Raw genomic sequence first — 19213 nt, 5'->3', positions numbered from 1 at the left:
AGCGGCACCCCGATGAGGTGCTCTCAGTGCCTCTGGCACCTGCTCAGGGACACCCCTCTGCCACCAGCTCTCCCCAGTGAAGCTGGTCCCACGTCCCAGCTGCCAGCAGCATCCCAGGGTCATCCTGGCCACCACCCTGGAGATGGGTCCACCAGCATCATCACACCCCGCAGCATCCCGGGGTGAGGAGACCCAGGGTGGGGGTGACAGGGTGCCAACGCAGGGTGACAAACAAGCTGGGTGACACTGGGGTTTGGGGAGGTCAGTTCTTGAACATGTCACACAGCAGCTTCTCCATAGGGGTGTTGCCGATGGTCCGGCGGAAGAAGAGCAGCTCCACACGCTCGGAGGAGATGAAGCGCAGCGCGGGGAGGAGCAGCAGCAGCTTCCCGAACCTGGGGGACAGAGCGGTGGCCATGGGTGGGTGTCCCCCACCCCTGGTGTCACCCGTGGGGACGTGGGGCTGGCGGTACCTGACGGGTTGCCCGGGGTAGTGAGAACGGTTGTGCTGGCCCAGCATCACCTGCGACTGGTCCTGCAGGTTCTCCACCTGCTCAGGGTCCTTCAGGCCACGGGTCTCTGCAGGGACAGGGGGGTGACATGGTGGGGTGGGAACACGGGGACAGGCAGCAGTGGGCACTGGTGAGTCCCCTCACCTGGTTTGAAGAGCACCACGGCCTTCATGCAGGCGAATTCGGTGGGGTCGACGGCCAACGCCTTGAAGCGACCGAGGGTCTCCTGCAGTGCCCGGATGTCCAGGGCGGCCGGCAGCAGCTTGCCAGGGGCCGGCTCGGGGACGGCCAGCAGCGGGCAGCTCTCCAGGGGCATGGACCACTGGATGGCACAGAGCAGGAACAGCTCGCTCCACGCTTCCTCCAGCAGGATCACCTGGGGCAAGGGGGGAAGCCCCAAAATCCCCCGTCACCCTCCAAGCCTCCAGCACCTGAAGCCACCACAGTTGGTGGGGCTGAAGAGCATCTTCAGGGGGGGACCCCAAGACCCTGCGGTGAATGTTGGGGGGGGTCCTCCAGCCATCCCCATCCCACTGGTTACCTACAATTTTTGGGGTCCCCATTGCCCCATGGGGGTCCCCAACCCCACCTGGTCACGGAAGGGCAGGTTGGAGAAGACAGGCAGGTTTTTGGCCCATTTCACGGCCATGAAGAGGAGACGTGCTGAGGTCTCATAGACGTTTTCGGGGCTGGCCACTGGGTACGGTGCCACCTGGTACTCGCCGGTCGCCCGCTCTGGCTCACTGCCCGTCACGTCCACCGTCTCGTCCGCTGTGGGGACAGAAGAGGACGCTGGTGGTCACCACACCATAGGGACAACTCCCACCCGTCCCCACCCCACCAGCAGCCACCCACCATCCTCGGGCTCCAGCTTGGCGCAGGTCTCGGCCGTCATCAGGCTGGCCATGAAGCGATGGTTGGTGGGCGGCGTGGGCGCTCGGGGACCCGGGGTCACAGTGACGGTGGCACCGGGACCGCGGGGAGCCGGGCAGGGCGTGGGGGGGACCTCACGAGTGGTGGCCACGTGCTCGGGGGGCAGCTCGGCGTCCAGCTCGATGCTGTCCAGCCGGACCTGGGCTGTGCTGCGGGGCTGCCGCTCATTCTGCACAGCTGCGAGGACAGAGGTGGCATCAACTCTGGCCACCCTGCTGTCACCCCCCCCACCCCACCCCACCCCCCATCATCTGTCACCGGGTGTCATCGCCCCCCACCCATCTCACCATCCTTGTTCATGCCGGCTTGCAGGCACTTCTTGAGCCGGCAGGCCTGGCACTGGTTGCGGTGCGCTTTGTCCACCGGGCACAGCCCCGTCCCCGCCTGGCACCTATGGGGAGAGGTGGCACCTGGCTGCAGCCCCTGGGGTGGCCCCTGTCCCTCAGAGGTGTCCTGTCCCTCAGGGGTGTCCTGCCTCCATGGGGGCATGTCCTGGGGGTGCTTTGGCCCTCCTGGGTGTCTTGTCCCCTCCCTCCCCGTGCGTGTCCTCCACCCAACGGGTGCCCCACTCCAATGGGCACCCTGTCCCCAATGGGTTCCCTGTCCCCTCCATGAGTGAGAGGACAGCGAATACCCTGCCTTGATGGGTGTCCTGCCCCATGGGTGCCATGGACACCCCCCCACCAAGGTCCCTGCCCCATTGGGTGCCTGTCCCCTCATCCCTGCCCTGCTGGGTGCCTATCCCATATGTCCCTATCCCATTGGGTGCCTGTCCCTCTAGTCCCTGCCCCACCGAGTGTCCATCCTCAAGGTCCCTGTCCCACTGGGTGCCCACCTCCCTGGTCCCTGTCCCTTTGGCTGTCCATTCCCCTGGTCCCTGCCCCTCTGGGTGCCTGTCCTCCTGGTCCCTACCCCACTGGGCTTCTGTCCCCTGGTCCCTGCCCTATTGGGTGTCCATGCCCTGAGGTCCTTACCCTACTGGGTGTCCATCTCATGGGTCCCTACCCCACTGGTGCCTGTCCCCCTAGTCCCTGCCCCACCAGGTGTCCATCCCCCTGGTCCCTGCCCCTCTGAGTGTCCATCCCTGGGTTCCTGCCCCACTGGCTGCCCGTCCTCCTGGTCCCTTCCCCATGAGGACCCTCCACCCCCATCCCCACCTGTAGATGAGCTTCCTGCGGACACTGCGCTTGAAGAAGCCGCTGCAGCCGTTGCAGGCGTAGATGCCGTAGTGCTTCCCACTGCTGGTGTCCCCGCACACCTTGCACAGCAGCACGGGGCTCAGTGCCTTGCCGGGAGCCGGGCTCAGCCCTGTGGGAGTGGAGCCACCACATTCAGGGGGACTTAAGACACCCCAATGTCCCTTGTCCCGCCCACAAGTGCCCGTTGCCCCCCAGCATGCTGGTGATGAGATGTTTTCCACCTCCACTGGTCCAACCCAGGGACATGGATGGGGACACCTCAGAGACTCCAGGGTTCGGCATCCCAGCGCCTGGGATGCTGCAGGATGAGCTCTCATGGGACTTTCAGAAGGGGATGAAATGGTGTCCCTAGGGATGGGGACACCAAATGTCCCAGTGAGAGGATGCCGAACATCAGAGAAAAGGGCCACAACCAGGGACTGGAGGTGTCCTGGAGAAGGGCCACGGCTGGGGACACTGGGCATCCCAGCAAGGAGCCACGGGCATCCCAGAGAAGGGTCACAGCAGTGGATCACGGAGAACCTGGAGAAGGGCCAGGGGCAATGGGCATCCAGGGCAGGGTTGTGGCTGGGGACTGCAGGCATCCAGGAGAAGGGACCCTGGGGATCCTTGAGAAAAACCATGATAAGGACCATGGGCATCATGGAAAGGGTTGGGGTTGGGGACTGCAGGCATCCTGGCCCAGAGAAGGACCATGATATGGACCCCGAGCTTCTTGGAGAATGGAAATAGCTGAGGACCTCAGGCACCCTGGAGAAGGACCACAATGGAGTTCCTGGGCATCCTGGAGAAGGACCACGATGGGGGACCCCAGGCATCTTGGAGAAGGGCCGTCATGGGGACCCCAGCCATCCTGGAGAAGTCCGTCATGGGGACCCCAGGTATCTTGGAGATGGACCATGACGGGGACCCCCAACCATCTCAGAGAACGACCCCACCGGTGACCCTGGTCCCGCCGTTGTCGCACCCACTCAAGCAGAACACCACCACCTCTTACCCGTGGGGCTATCATCCAGTCCGGCGCTCACCACCGACCCCGCCGGCGACGCGGCCATCCCGTACCCGGCGTTCCTGACCTCTCCCTCTCCCCTTCCCTCCGGCTGCCACCTCGGCGGGTGCCGCCGGGCTCTGGCGAGGCGGTGGGTGCTCCGGCGGCTCTGTGGGCAGCGGGGCTCTCGCCGTGCTCTCTTCAAGGCAGCTTAGCGGCGGGCGCTGTGTAAGCAGCCGCCTCTTTGTCACCCTCTTAATCTTTAGTGTCTGCGCGGGGTGTGTGTGTGTGTGTGTGTTGGGGAGGGGGGGGGCTGTGGGGGGGGATCAATCAGCCACGCGATGAAGAATTAAAAAGGTGCTGAGCCCCAGCCCTGTAACCCTAAACCCTGCGACACCCAAGCCACCCCCGCTGCCGCGCTGCCACAGGCCACCCTGGGGGTGACACCTTGCCACCACGTGTGCCCCCCCCCCCCCAGCATTGCGAGGCTGAGATTGCGGCGGAGGTGGGAGATGGGGGCTCAGGGTAGGGACCCCCCATATGTGCGCCCCCCCCCCCGGCATTGGGACCCACCGTTTCCTATAAGCGCATAAGCCCTTGGCTAAGGCGGTTAGAGGGGAATAACGAAAAGTGGTAATTAAGGGGGGTAATTTCCCTGCCCCCAAGTGATTAATTACCAGCCCTGACGGCGAGGGGAGGGGCGATGCTTGGTGGGCATCTCCCCCCCACCCCCCTCCGTGCCTCAGTTTCCCCCGCCGGGGGGGGGGACACACACACGGGGGCGTTGGGCCGAGGCTGCTGACACGGCAGCGGGTGGGGGCCATGTGGCCCCCGGGGTTACGCAACCACCGCTAAACCCTCGCCGTGACAGGGCAGCACAATTTGGGATTTGAGGGCTTTAGCCGCTAAACCCCCACCCCCCTACCACCCCCTTTTGCCCAGCTCAGGGGGATGGTGGGTGGCCACCGTCACCCAGCCTGGGTTGTCCCCAGGGATGGGCCAGGATGCGGCCGGGGGGTCCCCAACCCCCTGTCCCTGGTCCCTCCCGAGGAGGGGCTCAGCCTGTGGCCCCGGTGGGTGTGTCCCGGGGTACAGGCGTTGGCAGCGGGTCCCTGCTGAGGGCTGGTGGCATTGACGGCAGTGGATGCGGGTGTTGGGGGTGGGGTGTCACCCCTCCGTCACCCCTGACTGCTGCGTGGCTCCATCCCCACCGCCTGCAGTGTGGCTCCGCCATCCTTCCTGCAGCCGCCTTCCGGCCTCCCTGCCTGCAGCATCGCTCCGAGCTCCCCTGCCTGCAGCATCACCCCATTCCCCCTGCCTGCAGCATCACTCCCTTCTTGCCTCCAGCATCTCATCACCATCCCGCCTGCCTGCTGCATGGCTCCATCATCCCTGCCCGCAGCATCACTCCGTGCTCCCCTGCCCGCAGCATCGCTCTGTCCTTGCCTGCAGCATCTCACCACCATCCTGCCTGCCTGCAGCATGGCTCCATCACCCCTTGCCTGCAGCATGGCTCCATCCTGCCTGCAGCAAGGCTCCATCATCCTGCCTGCAACCGCCTTCCGTCCTCCCTGCCTGCAGCATCGCTCGCTCCAAGCTCCCCTGCCTGCAGCATCACCCCATTCCCCTGCCTGCGGCATGGCTCCATCATCCCTGCCTGCAACCGTCTTCCATCCTCCCTGCCTGCAGCATCACCCCATTCCCCTGCCTGCGGCATGGCTCCATCATCCCTGCCTGCAGCATGGCTCCATCATCCCTGCCTGCAACCGCCTTCCGTCCTCCCTGCCTGCAGCATCACCCCATTCCCCTGCCTGCAGCTTGGCTCCGTGTTTCCCTGCCTGCAGCATGGCTCCATCATCCCTTCCTGCAGCATCACGCCACCATCCTGCCCGCCTGCTGCATGGCTCCATCACCCCTTGCCCGCTGCATGGCTCCACCACCCCTGCCTGCAGCGCCCCTCCACCCCCCAGGACCCCCTCCAGTACCCCTCCCTGGGGTGCCCCATCCCACCCCGTAGCCCCCATCCTGCGGCGGCCCCCCGGCCCTGACCCAGATCTCTGACAGCCGCCATCTGCGGCAGCGGCCGCCCTCCTCCCGCGGCAGAATTATGACGCTGGGCTAATGCGGCGGGAGCAAGCTGTCACCTCGCCCTGCCCGTCCCCTGCCTGCGGTTCGGGTGCCTCCAGACCCTTCGGCAGAGCTTCGCCCATGGGTGAAACCACCCCCTGGTGCTCAATTCGGGGGTGCCGGCGGCATCCGCACCCCAGGGTGCTGGCCCACCCGTGGGTGACGCGGGGAGCCGGGTATCCAGTGCCAGGGGACGCCGGGCAGCGGCCAGCATGGCGATACACGCTGAGTCGGCTAATTTGCCCGTCCCCTCCTCGCCGTCGGGTAAAAGCCAGCTCCGGAGCGGGGATTTGGGAGGGGGATTAGCCAGGCCAACCATCTGCTGCCGGCCAATCATCGGCATGCCCAGGAAAGCCAATAATTACAAAAATATGGTTTCCCGCCCCGTTTCTCCGTTACGGCCGGCTGGGTGCTGTCCCCAAGGTGGGGTTCCCACAGAGCAACACCCCGTCCCCCTCCCAGGGCTGAGCGCCCAACCCAGGCACCCAGGGGGAGCAGGGGGTGGGGTGGGGTGGGGGGGCTGTACCCATCCCGATTTTGGGGAGCGCCCTGAGCAGGCCTGACGCCACAGACGAGGGGCTGCAGGCAGTGGGGTGGGGGTGAAGGAGCAAACATTAAAGCCCGCGGCGGGGTCGTGACTCGGCTCGGTGACAGACGCTGGGGCAGATGCCACAGGATTACCCAGCCTAAAACCTCAGGATCTGCTCCCCCCGCCCCCTTCCCCAGCAGGCAGAGAGCATTTAATTACTAATTTACTAATTACCCAAAGATGCTGCCAATGGGCTCAAAACCTATGGTCAGTAGCAGCCCCAAGGCTCCGGCTGCCCTAATCCCACCGGCCATGGGGAGCTGGCAGACGCGTACTGGCCAGGGGACCCAGAGAGACACCGCTCTCCTGGCAGCCTCGCTCCTGCTGGTGATGGCACGGGGTGGTGGGGAATGGGAGGGGACAGTGGAGACAAGGAGGGGATGGTGGGGACCAGGAGGAGACAATGGGGACCAAGGGGAGATTGTGGGGACAAGGAGGGGACAGAGGGGATAAGGAGCAGATGATGGGAACCACGGAGAGATGGTGGGCACTAAGAGGAGACAAGGATCAGGATGGGATGGTGGGTGGGGACCAGGAGGAGACAACGGGGATGAAGGGGAGATGACGGGGACCAGGAAGGGACAATGATCAGAAGGTGGTGATGGGGACCAGGAGGAGATGATGGGGACGGTAATGGAATTATTTGGAACTAGGAGGGGATGAAGGGGACAAAAGGGACATGGTGGGGACCAGGAGAGGACAACAAGGGTGAGGATGGGATGATGGGGACCAGGAGGAGGTGATGGGGACTGGGAGATGATGAGGAGGATCAGGAGGGGACAATGGGAACTTGGCTGTTTTGATGGTGACCAGGAGACAATGATGGATGGTGGAGAGCAGGAGGTCACAGCAGGGACCAGGAGGGGATGATGGCGACCAGGACAGGACAATAGAGACCACATGGGGACGATGGAGACCAGGAGGGTGTGATGGGGCTCAGGAGGATGCAGTGGGACGCAGTACAGGTGGATGGGGATTATGAGGGGATAGTGAGGACTGGGATGGGATGATGGGGACCAGAAAGGGACAATGGTGACAAAGAGGGCCCAAGAGAACATAGAGGAATGATGAGGACCAGGAGAAGATGATGGAGCCCAGGAGCAGCTAGTGACGACCAGGAGGGGATGGTAGAGACCTGGAGGGGACACTAGGGACAGAAGCAGGTGGTGAGAACCAGAGGGTACATCAGGAAGGGGCAATGGGGGCCCCGAGATGATGGTCGGGATCAGGAGAGGACAAGAGCAACCAGAAGAAGACAGGAAGGTTTGGAAGGGTACAAGATGGCTGTGGAACTTGAGGTGGCTGGGAAGGGTTAACGCGGCCGGCCAGCGCTGAGCCCTGTCCAGGCCAGGCTCAGGTTTCAGTTGTAATTAGCTCTTGTTTATTGGACTCTCCGTGATAAATGATGCTGTGGAGGTTGCCTGATGACAGAGGGTGACAGCTCCCACGTCACCCGCCCCAAGCTCTGCTAAAGCCTTCGCTGACCCCCTGGCACAAGGATTAAAATTTAATGTGGCTCTGGAGCTGACCCCAGGCATGCATTGCCACCAGGACACAGGGCTGGGGACAGGCTAGTGGCCATCCCTTGGGACACCTTCAAGGCAAGATGCGTTTTGGCACCAAGACATGTTCTGGCACCAGCCTGGTGGCCACTGGCTGTCTGCATCATGGCCATGGGGCTGGTTTGTGACTCCTTTGGTGTCACCCAAGGGGTTCATTGGTGAAATGTCACACCCGGTTGTGTTTGTCCCCCCTGGGACGGGCCCCACCGGATGGCTCAGTGCCACGGTGGGGCCGGTCGGTGTGGTCCGGGCACATTCCCGGGCCATGTGCGGGTGCCAAGAGCCACCACAGGCTATTCACCGGGGCAGGTTGAGGTCCTGCCCCGCAGCCACCTTCGGAGCAGCAGCTGCTTGGTGACCACGGTGGACAGAAGGGATCTTGGAGGCATCTCCAAGGCAGGGGAGCTGGGCACGGCACAAACGCCAGGGCTAGCACAGTCCCCGGGGCCACAGCTTGGGTTTTGGCAGGGTAACATGGCACCACAATCGTTTGGGGACAGAGAGGTTCCCGAGGTGGGGCTGGGCATGGGCTCATCTCCTCATCTCTCTGGACATCATGTTTTCTCCTTGCAGATGAACCTCCTCGCCCAGGTAATGGGACAGCTGGTGGGGAGGGCACCCGCGCCCGGGCGGTCCCACCCCTCTGCCGTGGCACCCGGCGCCTACGGAACGCGTGGCTGGGACCTGCCTGGTGCTAAGTCTGGTGGAGCGATGGGAGGGGGGTTGTGCTGGGAGGCTGCTGTGGGTTGGGGTGGGTGGTAGGAGGGGTGGGTAGTAGCAGGGGTGGGTGGCAGCTTGGGATGGGTGTCACCAGGGGTGAACGCTAGCAGGGGTGGGTGCTACCAGAGGTGGGTGGCAGCAGGGGATGGGTGGCAGCAGGGGACGGGCGCTGGGTCCCAGGTGCGCTCCGCCTCCTCTCCCCACAGGTGAACACCCTGGTGCAGACCCTGCGAGACCCGGAGAGGCGGTTCCTCCAGCCCTGGCGCTGGCTGGGATCCTGGGTGCGGCAGGTTTGGAGTGCTGGCATGGGGACCCCAGCCAGGGGCTTGGACAGGGTTGGGGTGGCAGCCGTCTGGGCAGGGGCTGCACCATGACACTTGGTGCCATTGGGTCACACCTACCCAGTGCCACCGGGGCTGACGTCGGGTGTTTGTCCCTTCAGGTGAGCAGCTCCAGGGAGGTAAGTGCTGGCGTCCCCTCTGAGCCCCACACCACCTGTCTCACCCCTGGCACAACAGGGCCAAATTTGGCACGTCCTGCCTTTTCCTCAGCACCCATGGGTGCTCAGCATCTAGAGGAGATGGCCCCTTCTCAGAGGGTTTCCTCATTCGTGGAGACCCAAGCTGTGCCCAAGCTACAGGGGGGATGGGGGTTGAGCCAGTGGGTCAGCAACGCTGTCAGTGTCCCCCAGGGCATCGGTGGCCCTGAATCATGGACGGGTCCCCAGGCAGTGGCCGGGGCAGCGAGCACGGCAGCATTCTTCCTCTGCGAGGGGCTGCTGGGCCAGCACTTCAATGTGGTCCCCAATGGGGTGGCCGAGCCCCAGCCCGGCGACCTCTTCCTCTTCCCGCTGGCCTCCGGGGGCCCCGGCTGGTGGGGCGCTCACGCCGGCATCTATTGCGGTGACGGGGAGATCATCCACCTGGAAGGTGAGCTCCAGGACGTGGTCATGGCATAGGGACATCCTCATGGAAGGGACAAGGAGTACAATGTCCCCTCCACTCTGCAGGCAGCTCAGGGACGTCCCCATCGGGGATTGTAGCCAAGCATGGCAAGAGCCACCTCCTGCGGACGCGGGGTCCAGCCAAGGTGCTGCGGATGAAGGGAGGGCTGGATGCGGCCGCCCTGCAGCAGCGCATCCAGGCAGCCATGGACCAAGTGGTGGAGTACGACGCCATCACCTGCAACTGCGTCCACTTCGCCCTTGCCCTGCTGGGCCTGGGCCAGCTCGCCGGCACCACAGTGGGTGCCACCACCATGGTGGGTGCCACCACCCCAGGGGACCCTGATGCTTGCCCCAGCTAAGTGTCAGCACAGCCCGTCTTCTCTCCCAGGTGTCCCCAGAGCTGCAGTGATGGAGGTGACCTGGGGGTGAGCAGGGCTGGAGCATCCTTCCCCAGGGGGACAGGGATCGCGCCGGTGGCTTTGGCATCCCTCTTGCATGGCAATAAACAATAGCACAGAGACCTTGTGTGAACTCTGATTTGTGCTGTTTTCACTTTTGCTTTCTTTTTCCCAGAAGCTCTCTTCCCCGAAGCCACCAGTCAGCGATGTCCCACGCCCGGTGCAGCCACCCCCTCCTGCCTCCTTCCGAGGCAGCGGTTGTTCTTTGCACCCTGTGGCCTCCTGGGACAAACAGATGCCTCTTTTCGTTGCCAGTGTTTGATTTTGAACATCAAAACAAATATTTGCTGGGGTGAAAACTGGTCAAATGGCTGGACCCGGTCTGGTTGGAGGATGGCCACCAGTGGTGTACCCCAGGGTATACTGGGTCCAGGCTGGGATTGGAGGAAGGTCTCTTGGAGGTGGGTGGGAGGTCGCTGCATGACACGCACTTTTGGAGACGTCCTGCAGCTCCTCTGACTCAAGAGCATTTCCAGGGTCTCCGGCATCACCTCCCTTCTTTCCCGAAGTTGACGTTTAAGGCGGAATTAGCAAACTGAACACAGCTTTAAGAAGCAGAAAAACCCATCTGGGGGTTTCCTGGACTTTTTACTGCTTTTTTTTTTTTTTTTTTTTATTGCTTTCAGCCTTTCTCCACCTCCGATATGCACAGGAAGGATATGCGTCAGAGGTTTCACCCCGGCGCCTGCTGACCCACCCATTCCCACTCCATTCCCTTCAGCCCTTGGTGAAGGTCCCAGCAGCCCGGCTCTGTCACCGGCTCGGTCCTGGAGAAAACAATGGGAAGTAGCAGCAGTAGCAAGGTAAGGATGCTCCCATCTCCACAGCGCTTCAACTGTGCCGCCATTGCACCGGGACAGGGGGGGAAATGATGAATAGAGCTTGGCCCAGGACGTCTCCAGCTCGAAGATCTTGGCAGGATGGGTGACTTTTGCCCAAGCCAAGCACTTACGCCTGGGAGGAGCCATCATGGTCGCAGCATCCCGCACACGAGCAGGACGGCACGAGCGCAACACTGACATCCTATTTCTGTTCCTCTCTCCTTGCAGATGTCGAGCAGCGAAGTAAGTAGGAGCTTGGTGAGACCTCCATCAGCAGCATGAGGGTGTTGGGGGGGGCGATGGGGCTGGTTCTGCCGCCTCCTCACCTTCTCTCCCCGGTGCAATTGGCAGAGGCAGCAGCAGGCGCTCATCTTTCTGCTGTTCAAGACTCTTCCTGGGTTTGAGGATGTCTTCTACAAAGTGTCAGAGAGCACGATGCAGAGCGGGGACATCTTGTTGTTCCCCATAGAAAACTGCTCTAGCGGATTCAGCTGGAGCTTCAAACACGCGGCCGTCTACTGCGAGGAGGGAGAGGTCATACACTTCCAGAGTAAGTGCTCAACCCCTGCTCCCGTTTGGGATATGGCAATAGCCAAAATGCAGCCAGCAGCTGGGCCAGGGTGATGGGTGGCTCTTGCTTTTCTAGACACGAATTCTAAGGGGAACAGAGGGCGGATCAGCAAGGAAGGCTATAATGCCATGAAAAAGGATAGGGGGAAATGCAAGATTTATCGGAAAAAAGGTGGGATCAACCTCGATGACTTCCGTAGTAAAGTCAGGGAGGCGATGAACAGTGAAGCCGAGTATCACTTGGGCAGAAACAACTGCATCCACTTCGCCCTCTTCCTCCTGGGCTTGCTGGACTTCTACATGCAACTGGTGAGCATGGAGCTGGGTCTCACGGATGCGGTGGGATGGCCCCTGCACCCACAGCCAACCCTGGTTTTGCGTGCTGACCCGATTCCCCCCGGGGCTGGCCCTCGGGTGGTGGGGACAGCGGTGGGGACAGCCAAGCCCCCTGCACATGAACAGCTTTCTCTTACAGGTAGAAGTCGAAAATGAAGGTGGCAGTGATAGGGCTGTGAGTATCCCCAGCGTCAGCCCTCCCCGGCAGGGCTGTGGGGTTGCTGGGAGGACCGTGGTGTCTCAATGAGGGCTGGGTCCCTGGGAGAACTGGGGTCCCCGGAACGGCTGGGTGCCCTGGAGGGCTCTGGGGTCCCCGGGAGGGCTGAGTTGCCGGTAGGGCTGGGGTCCCCCAAGAGGGATGGCTTCCCCTGGGACAACTGTGCAGCAGGGTTCCCAGGAGGGCTCTGGAGTCCCATGGAGAGCTGTGGGGTCTCCAAAGAAGACTGGTCTTTTCAGTAGGGTTGGGGTCTCTGGGAGGGCTTCAGGGTCCCCAGGAGGGCTGTGGGGTCTCCAAGGGTGCTGGGATCCCCAAACACAACTGGTGTCCTGAAGAGGACTGCAGGCTCCCCAGGGAGGTCTGGAACCCAAGCAGGGGTGGGATCCCTAGCAGGGCTGGGGGATCCCCGAGAGGGAAGGGGTCCCCAGAAAGGATGGGCTTCCCTGGGGGCTGGGTTCCTGGGAAGAATGCGGGGTCCTGAGGAGGGCTGGGTCCCTGGGAAGGCTGGAGTTCCCAAAATGTGCTGGGGTCCTCAAGAGGGCTGGGGTTTCTGGGAGAGCTGGAGTCCCCAAACAGGGCTGGCGTCCCTGGGAGCCCCGTGGGGTCCCCAAAGAGGGCTGGGATCTCCAAAGGGGATTGGGGTCCCCGGAAGGCCTACAGAGTTCCCAGGAGGGCCGGGCTCCAGCTGCCAGCGCTGGTGGGGGACCCATCTGCATGCTGAGGCAAAGGATGGGCAGAGGATGGGGGGCATCATCTTCTCCTTTTCCAGGCCACCTGCAGCCCACCCACCCTGGCATCGCAGAAGAGCAACAGCATAGTGTGAGGGGTGGCGACCACCATGTCCCCCTGAGGATGATGTCACTTCAACCCACAGAGAATCCTCAGCATTGCCCCATGCACCCCAATGCTTCAGCCCAGGGAAGGTTCTCTTTTTTTTTTTTTTTTTTCGGGGAGAAGCAGTTGCTTTCCGCTTGCTGGTGTTTAATTGCGGTGCAATAATTAGATGCTTTATTAAATGTTGCTACCTGAGATGTGCCCATTTTCTGTCGCTGCCTCACTCCTGCGTGATGGGGTGCAAAAGCTGCCTGCCAGGCCACCAGCTTCTTGGAGCTTGTTAGCTGAGAAGGATAATAATACCCAAAATATCTGCCAATAACAATTCTTACCGGTGAAGAATGATAATAACAACAACAGTAGCAACTATAATATCTACAACAAGAACAAAGAATAGAATAAAATAAAAAAATGTATCGTTTCTGTGTATGTCGTATGTCAGACATTGTACATCAGAATGTAATTGTGGTGGGTTGACCATGGTTGGCTGCCGGGTGCCCACCCAGCCGCTCTTCCTCAACCGCACAGGGGGATAAAAGTGCCATGAAAGGCTCGCGGGTCGAGATAAGGACAGAGAGATAACTCAGTGACTACTGTCATGGACAAAACAGACTTCACATGGAGGATAATGAGAAATAAGGAGAAATCCTAAAACACCTTTCCCCCACCCCTCCCTTCTCCCCAGGCTCAACTTCACTCTGATTGCTCCACCACCTCCCCGCCGCGCGGCGCATGGGGATGGGGAATGCAGGTTATGGTCAGTTCATCACATTGTCTCTGCCGCTTCTTCCTCCTCACTCTCTTCCCCTGCTCCAGCGTGGGGTCCCACCCACGGGAGACAGTCCTCCACCAACTCCTCCAACGTGGGTCCTTCCCAGGGGCTGCAGTTCTTCACAAATGGCTCCAGCGTGGTCTCCGATCCACGAGGTCACAGGTCCTACCAGAAGCCAGCTTTTTGGGATGGGCTTTATGGGGGTCTCTCCCAGGATCTTGGGGCTCCCCCATGGGTCCCACCAGTGGGTCCAGAGGAGGGCCATCACGATGATCCGAGGACTGGAGCAGCTCCGCTGGGAGGACAGGCTGAGAGAGTTGGGGCTGTTCAGCCTGGAGAAGAGAAGGGTCTGGGGGAAGCTTATAGCCCCCTCCACTATCTAAAGGGGCTCCAGGAGAGCTGGGGAGGAACTTTTTACAAGGGCATGGAGTGATAGGATGAGGGGGAATGGGTTTTACCCTGAAAGAGGGGAGATTTAGATGAGATATTAGGAAGAAATTTTTCATTCTGAGGGCGGTGAGCCCCTGGCACAGGTTGCCCAGAGAAGCTGTGGCTGCCCCATCCCTGGAGGTGTTCAAGGCCGGGTTGGATGGGGCTTGGAGCAACCTGGGCTGGGGGGAGGTGTCCCTACCCAGGGCAGGGGGGTGGGACTAGATGATCTTTAAGGTCCCTTCCAACCTAAATCTTTCTATGATTCTATGTCATGCAGGACAGCGTCAAATGCTTCACACAAGTCCAGGCAGATTATGTCAGTTGCACTTGCCTTATCCACCAACACTTTAATGCCACCGTAGAAGGTCACCAAATTTGTCAGGCACGATTTATCCTTAACGAAGCCATGTTGGCTGTCACCAATCACCTCCTTATTTTCCATATGCCTTAGCAGAGGTTCCAGGAGGATCTGCTCCATGATCTTGCACAGAGGTGAGACTGACCAGCTGGTAGTTCCCTGGGTCTTCCTTTTTTTCCTTTTTAAAAAATGGGGGTTATGTTTCACTTTTCCAGTCTGCGGGAACTTCACCAGACTGCCACAACTTCTCGAATATGCTGGACAGTGGCTTAGCAACGTCATCTGCCAGTTCCCTCAGGACCCGCAGATGAATCTCATGAGGTTCCAGGGGCTTGCGCACCTTCGGGTTCCTTAGATGGTCTCAAACCTGGTCTTCTCCTACAGTGGGTGGCTCTTCATTCCTCCAGTCATAGAATCATAGAATCGTTCTGGTTGGAAGAGACCATGTCGTGGTTTGGTCTAATCGGCCACTGAAATGAATGACAGATGCTCTCCCCCATCTGTCTCTGCAAGGAGAGGAGGGAGAGAGAGAAAGAGACTTATGAGTTTAGAAAAAAACTAAACAAGTTTAATGAACTATTAATAATAAGATAATGAACAGGAAATGATGAAATATATACAAAACCAGCTCTCAGGATGACGACCACGTCATTTCCCAGGCTCTGGGAAAGTCCCAGACTGGACTCAGCGACGGACGGGACATGGATTCCAGGTCTGGATTCAGGGACGCACTGGTCGGGATCAAAGGAAGACAGACAGACAAAGTCCTCCTCAGACGTGGCCACTGAAGAACGAGAGCAGTGACCCTTTGATCCCTCAGCTTTTATACTGAGCATGATGTAGATGGGTTGGAATACCCCGTCGGTCAGTTTTGGGTCACCCGTCCTGTCCTCTCCTCCCCACAGGTGGGACCTATTTATGCTTTTCCGCTTCTGACCCTCCAACGGGACACATAACAAAGTGAGCTGGCCTTGGGGGTTAGAGCAACAAGCGTAAGCAGGAGCCTCTCCACACACCATTCCTTGGCATCAACATGAGACCTTATCACCCTGGGAGCAAACAGTGTCTGCACAATACGCTGCTCATTTCAGAGTCCAGTTCGTTAGAAGAGGTTTAGCTGCGAAGTAAAATTACCGAACAGAAAATTGGTTCTGTTGTACTTCAAACCAGGACAGACCATCAAGTCCAACTGTTAACCCAGCACTGCCAAGTCCACCACTCAACCATGTCCCTCAGCACCACATCTACCCGTCGTTTAAATACCTCCCGGGATGGTGACCCCACCATGTCCCAGGGCAGCCTGTTCCAATGCTTGACCAGTCCCCGTCTTTGCCTCCTGTGACGTGGCTGGTGCGGCTAGAGCCCTCGCTGGCGAAGACTGAGGCAAAGAAGTCATTGAGCACCTCAGCCTTCTCCATATCCCGGCTGACCGGCTCTCCCATTTCCTTCCGGAGAGGGCCCACATTTTCCCTGGTCTTCCTTTTGTCACCGACATACCTATAGAAGTTTTCGTTGACACCCCTGGCCAGATTTAACTCTCTCAGGGCTTCAGCTTCCCTGACCTGCTCCCTGGCTGCTCGGGCAATATCTCTGTTCCTCCCAGGCTGCCTGCCCTTGTCTTCACCCTCCGTACGCTTCCTTTTTGAGCTTGAGTTTCTCCAGGAGCACCTTGTTCACCCACGCAAGGCTTCCTGGCATTTTTGCCCGATTTTCTCTTGGTCGGTACACGTTGCTGCTGAGCTTGGAGGAGGCGATCCTTGAGTATTAACCAGCTTCCTCGGGCCCCTCCACGACTTTTTCCCATGGGACTCTGCCAAGCGGATCCCTGAGGAGGCCAAAGTCGGCTCTCCTGAGGTCCAAGGCAGCAAGCTTGCTGGGCGCCCTCCTCACCGCCATAAGGACCTTGAACTCCACCATCTCATGGTCACTGCAGCCAAGACTGCCCTTGAGCATACGCTATATAATGTAGAACACAATGTAAAATGTAGAATGTACAACGTACAATATAGAATAGAATAGAATAGAATAGAATAGAATAGAATAGAATAGAATAGAACAGAATAGAATACAGAATACAGAATACAGAATACAGAATACAGAATACAGAATACAGAATACAGAATACAGAATAGAATAGAATATAAACCGCAACATAATATAATGTAGTATAACATACACGACCACATAATATATAGCATATAATATATAATATAGGATGTAGAATGGGGTATGGATTATCAATGCCATATAGTATAGTATGACTGAATATAGAATATATTAATGTAGAATAAATCGTAGAATTAATATAATTTGTATAGTATGTACCATATAATACATAGTATGTAATATATACTATATAATGTATTGTGTATCACATAATAATATTATATAAGTTAATGTGATATGATTTAATATAATGTAGCATAATGTAAATATGTATAATTATTTAACTTATTATGATATATGATAGACGAGCTATATGTAGTAGTAGCAGAGTTTGGGCCGTGTTTATGGAGTATATACCATATAGCCCATATATTATAATACTCTATAATCACATCCCACCCCCTGCTACTACTAACATCCCCAATTACGCCCGTTCTACCACTGACCGGCACCCAAACCTGTGCGGGGGGTGTGGGGGTGTGTGTTTGTGCAAGGCTGGGGATCCCCTTTGGGGGTGCAAAGCCCCCTCCTCCCTCCCAATGCTGCCCCCCCCGAACCGCGCATCCCTGGACCAGGGAGATGGGGGGGAGGGGCGGTGTGTCCCCCCCGAACCGCGCATCCCTGGACGTGGGGGTGTGGGGGGGCGGTGTCCCCCCCCCCCCAACAGCGCATCCCTGGAGCAGGGGGGGTGGCGGGGCGGTGTCCTGTCGTTGGTCCCCCCCCCTCCGCCCCCGCCCGGCGCTGACATCAGTCCCGGCGTCCCAACCGCCGCATCCCGCCCGCATCCCGCCGCCATGGCCGCCAGCCCGGCCTACGGGGAGGAGAAGGGGGGGTCCTCCAGCCTGGGGGAGCCCGAGTACGGCCACGACCCCGCCAGCGGCGGCATCTTCTCCTCCGACTACAAGAGGTGGGGACAACGCGGGGGTTGGGGGGACGGGGACAGGGGACAACGGCCGAGCAGGGGCAGGTGGCCGCCGCCGCGGGCCTCGGTCGCCATCCCCGGCGGGGACGTGGTACCCGATGGGGGGTGGTCACGGTCCCCGGGATGGGGATGGGGACGGGGATGAGGATGGGGATGGGGATGGGGACGAGGATGGGGACAGGGGACGCGCTCACGCCGCCTTCGCTGCAGGTTGCAAAGGCCCGGGAGGGTTTTGGGGAAAAACAGCGGGGTTTTGGCGCCGGGTGTGGTGGTGGGGATGCGCGGGGACCCCTCCCCCACTGGGTGCTGGGGGCACCCCGGGCACGGGGGGGGGGGGGGGGGGTGTCCCCTCCCGGGCTCCCGCGGCTCTCGTGGGGGGACCCTGGGTGATGCGACACCCCCCCCCCCCCCCCCCCGCCCCGAGGTCCCCAGCGGGGGTCTGAGAAATGTCACCCCTGTGTGGGACAGGCTGCCGGCGGGGGGGGACACACAGGGATGCAGAGGAAGGCATGGGGGGTGTCCCCGAAGCTGCGGGAACGGGGGGCTCCCTTTGTCCCCCCAGCCCGGGCAGTGTCCCCCACTCTGGATGTGTCCCCCCCACCCTGACCTGCTGGTTGTGTCCCCAGTCTGCCAGTGTCCCCCCTCCCTGACTTGCTGACGGTGTCCCCCATTCAGGCGGCGTCCCCCATCCCTGGACCCCTCCCTAATGTCACAGCAGTGTGCCCTGTCTGGCAGTGGCACAGCCCCCCCCCACCCCCCACCCCTGACATCATCCCACAGTCTGGCAGTGTCCCCCCAGCCCTGATGCACTGTCCCCCCAACTCTGGTAGTGTCCCCCAACCCTGAACCCCCCCAGCAGTGTACCCCAGTCTGGATACGTCCCCCCCAACCCCCAATCTGGCAGTGTCCCCCAAGCCTGGCAGTGTCCCCTGACCCCCACTGGCAGTGTCCCTCCAGCCCTGACCTGCCATCAGTGTCCCCAGTCTGGCCGCCATCTCTGACCCCTGGCAGTGCCCCCCAGTCTGGATGTGTCCCCCATCCGTGACCCGCTGGCAGTGTCCCCATTTCACAGTGTCCCCCGTTCCCAGATCCCCTGGATCTGACCCCCACTCTGGCGGTGTCCCCCCTCCCTGATGCCCCAGCAGTGTACCCCTGTCTGGCAGCATCACGCTCCATACCACTGGCAGTGTCCCCTTCTCTGGCAGTGTCCCCCCCATCCCTGACCCCCTGCCAGTGTCCCCATCACCCGCGTGCTGCCCTTCCCCAAAGCCCATCCCCTTGAGGCTACACCAGATCTGTCACCGTCCCCATGAGCCAGGCATGGCGCATGGGGCAGGAAAAATGTCCCCCATGTGCCATCCCACCACCCAGGTGGGTGGACACCTGTGGGTGGACACCTGTGGGTGTCCCATCCTGTCACCCCATCACCCAGGTGGGACACTCACAGGTGTCCCATTGTGCCACCCCACCACCCAGGTGGGTGATCATGATGTGGGGTCCCTGGCCAGGACTGAGCCAATCAAAGCACCCGGGGAAGGAGCTCCCTGCAACATCCCCAAGCCCCAGCTGCAGAACGGGTGTCACTTGGGACGTGACACCACGGGGTGGCTTCATCCATCGGGAAGGGCGTCGCGATTGCGGCTGCAACCCAACCCCAGCCCCAGCATCAGGTTTCAGCTGGCGGTGCAGGTAGTAAGAGCGGGGCCACAGCCTTGCCACCATCCTCGGGGCCACCACCCCGGGCCGAAGCC

At 60.3% G+C, this 19213-nt stretch overlaps 3 protein-coding genes across 3 annotated transcripts; 2 read left to right on the top strand and 1 right to left on the bottom strand.

The window, feature by feature from the left end:
- Positions 1 to 262: 262 nt before the first annotated feature.
- On the bottom strand, positions 263 to 3699 carry NR2E3 (nuclear receptor subfamily 2 group E member 3; the record flags this gene model as incomplete). The annotated part of the gene is made up of 8 exons (XM_082488784.1): positions 263 to 395; positions 474 to 579; positions 657 to 888; positions 1102 to 1283; positions 1368 to 1622; positions 1733 to 1836; positions 2603 to 2753; positions 3642 to 3699. The coding sequence occupies 8 exons, from the start codon at positions 3697 to 3699 to the stop codon at positions 263 to 265; spliced, it is 1221 nt and encodes a 406-aa protein (XP_082344910.1).
- Positions 3700 to 8384: 4685 nt separating this feature from the next.
- On the top strand, positions 8385 to 10726 carry LOC309676390 (uncharacterized protein; the record flags this gene model as incomplete). Its single annotated transcript, XM_082488928.1, has 6 exons — positions 8385 to 8501; positions 8837 to 8920; positions 9073 to 9090; positions 9322 to 9559; positions 9649 to 9890; positions 10661 to 10726. 6 exons carry the CDS (start codon positions 8385 to 8387, stop codon positions 10724 to 10726), a joined length of 765 nt encoding a protein of 254 aa, XP_082345054.1.
- A 42-nt stretch (positions 10727 to 10768) lies between these two features.
- LOC309676195 (uncharacterized protein) lies at positions 10769 to 13230 on the top strand. The gene is made up of 6 exons (XM_082488689.1): positions 10769 to 10837; positions 11084 to 11098; positions 11207 to 11405; positions 11502 to 11734; positions 11901 to 11936; positions 12748 to 13230. The coding sequence occupies exons 1-6, from the start codon at positions 10814 to 10816 to the stop codon at positions 12799 to 12801; spliced, it is 561 nt and encodes a 186-aa protein (XP_082344815.1). The 5' UTR covers positions 10769 to 10813; the 3' UTR covers positions 12802 to 13230.
- The last annotated feature ends 5983 nt before the right edge of the window (positions 13231 to 19213 follow it).

The sequence above is a fragment of the Vanellus vanellus genome, assembly GCF_965231255.1.
Source record: "Vanellus vanellus genome assembly, chromosome: 11".
Taxonomy (NCBI): domain Eukaryota; kingdom Metazoa; phylum Chordata; class Aves; order Charadriiformes; family Charadriidae; genus Vanellus; species Vanellus vanellus.
This window is presented reverse-complemented; position numbering and strand designations above follow the sequence as displayed.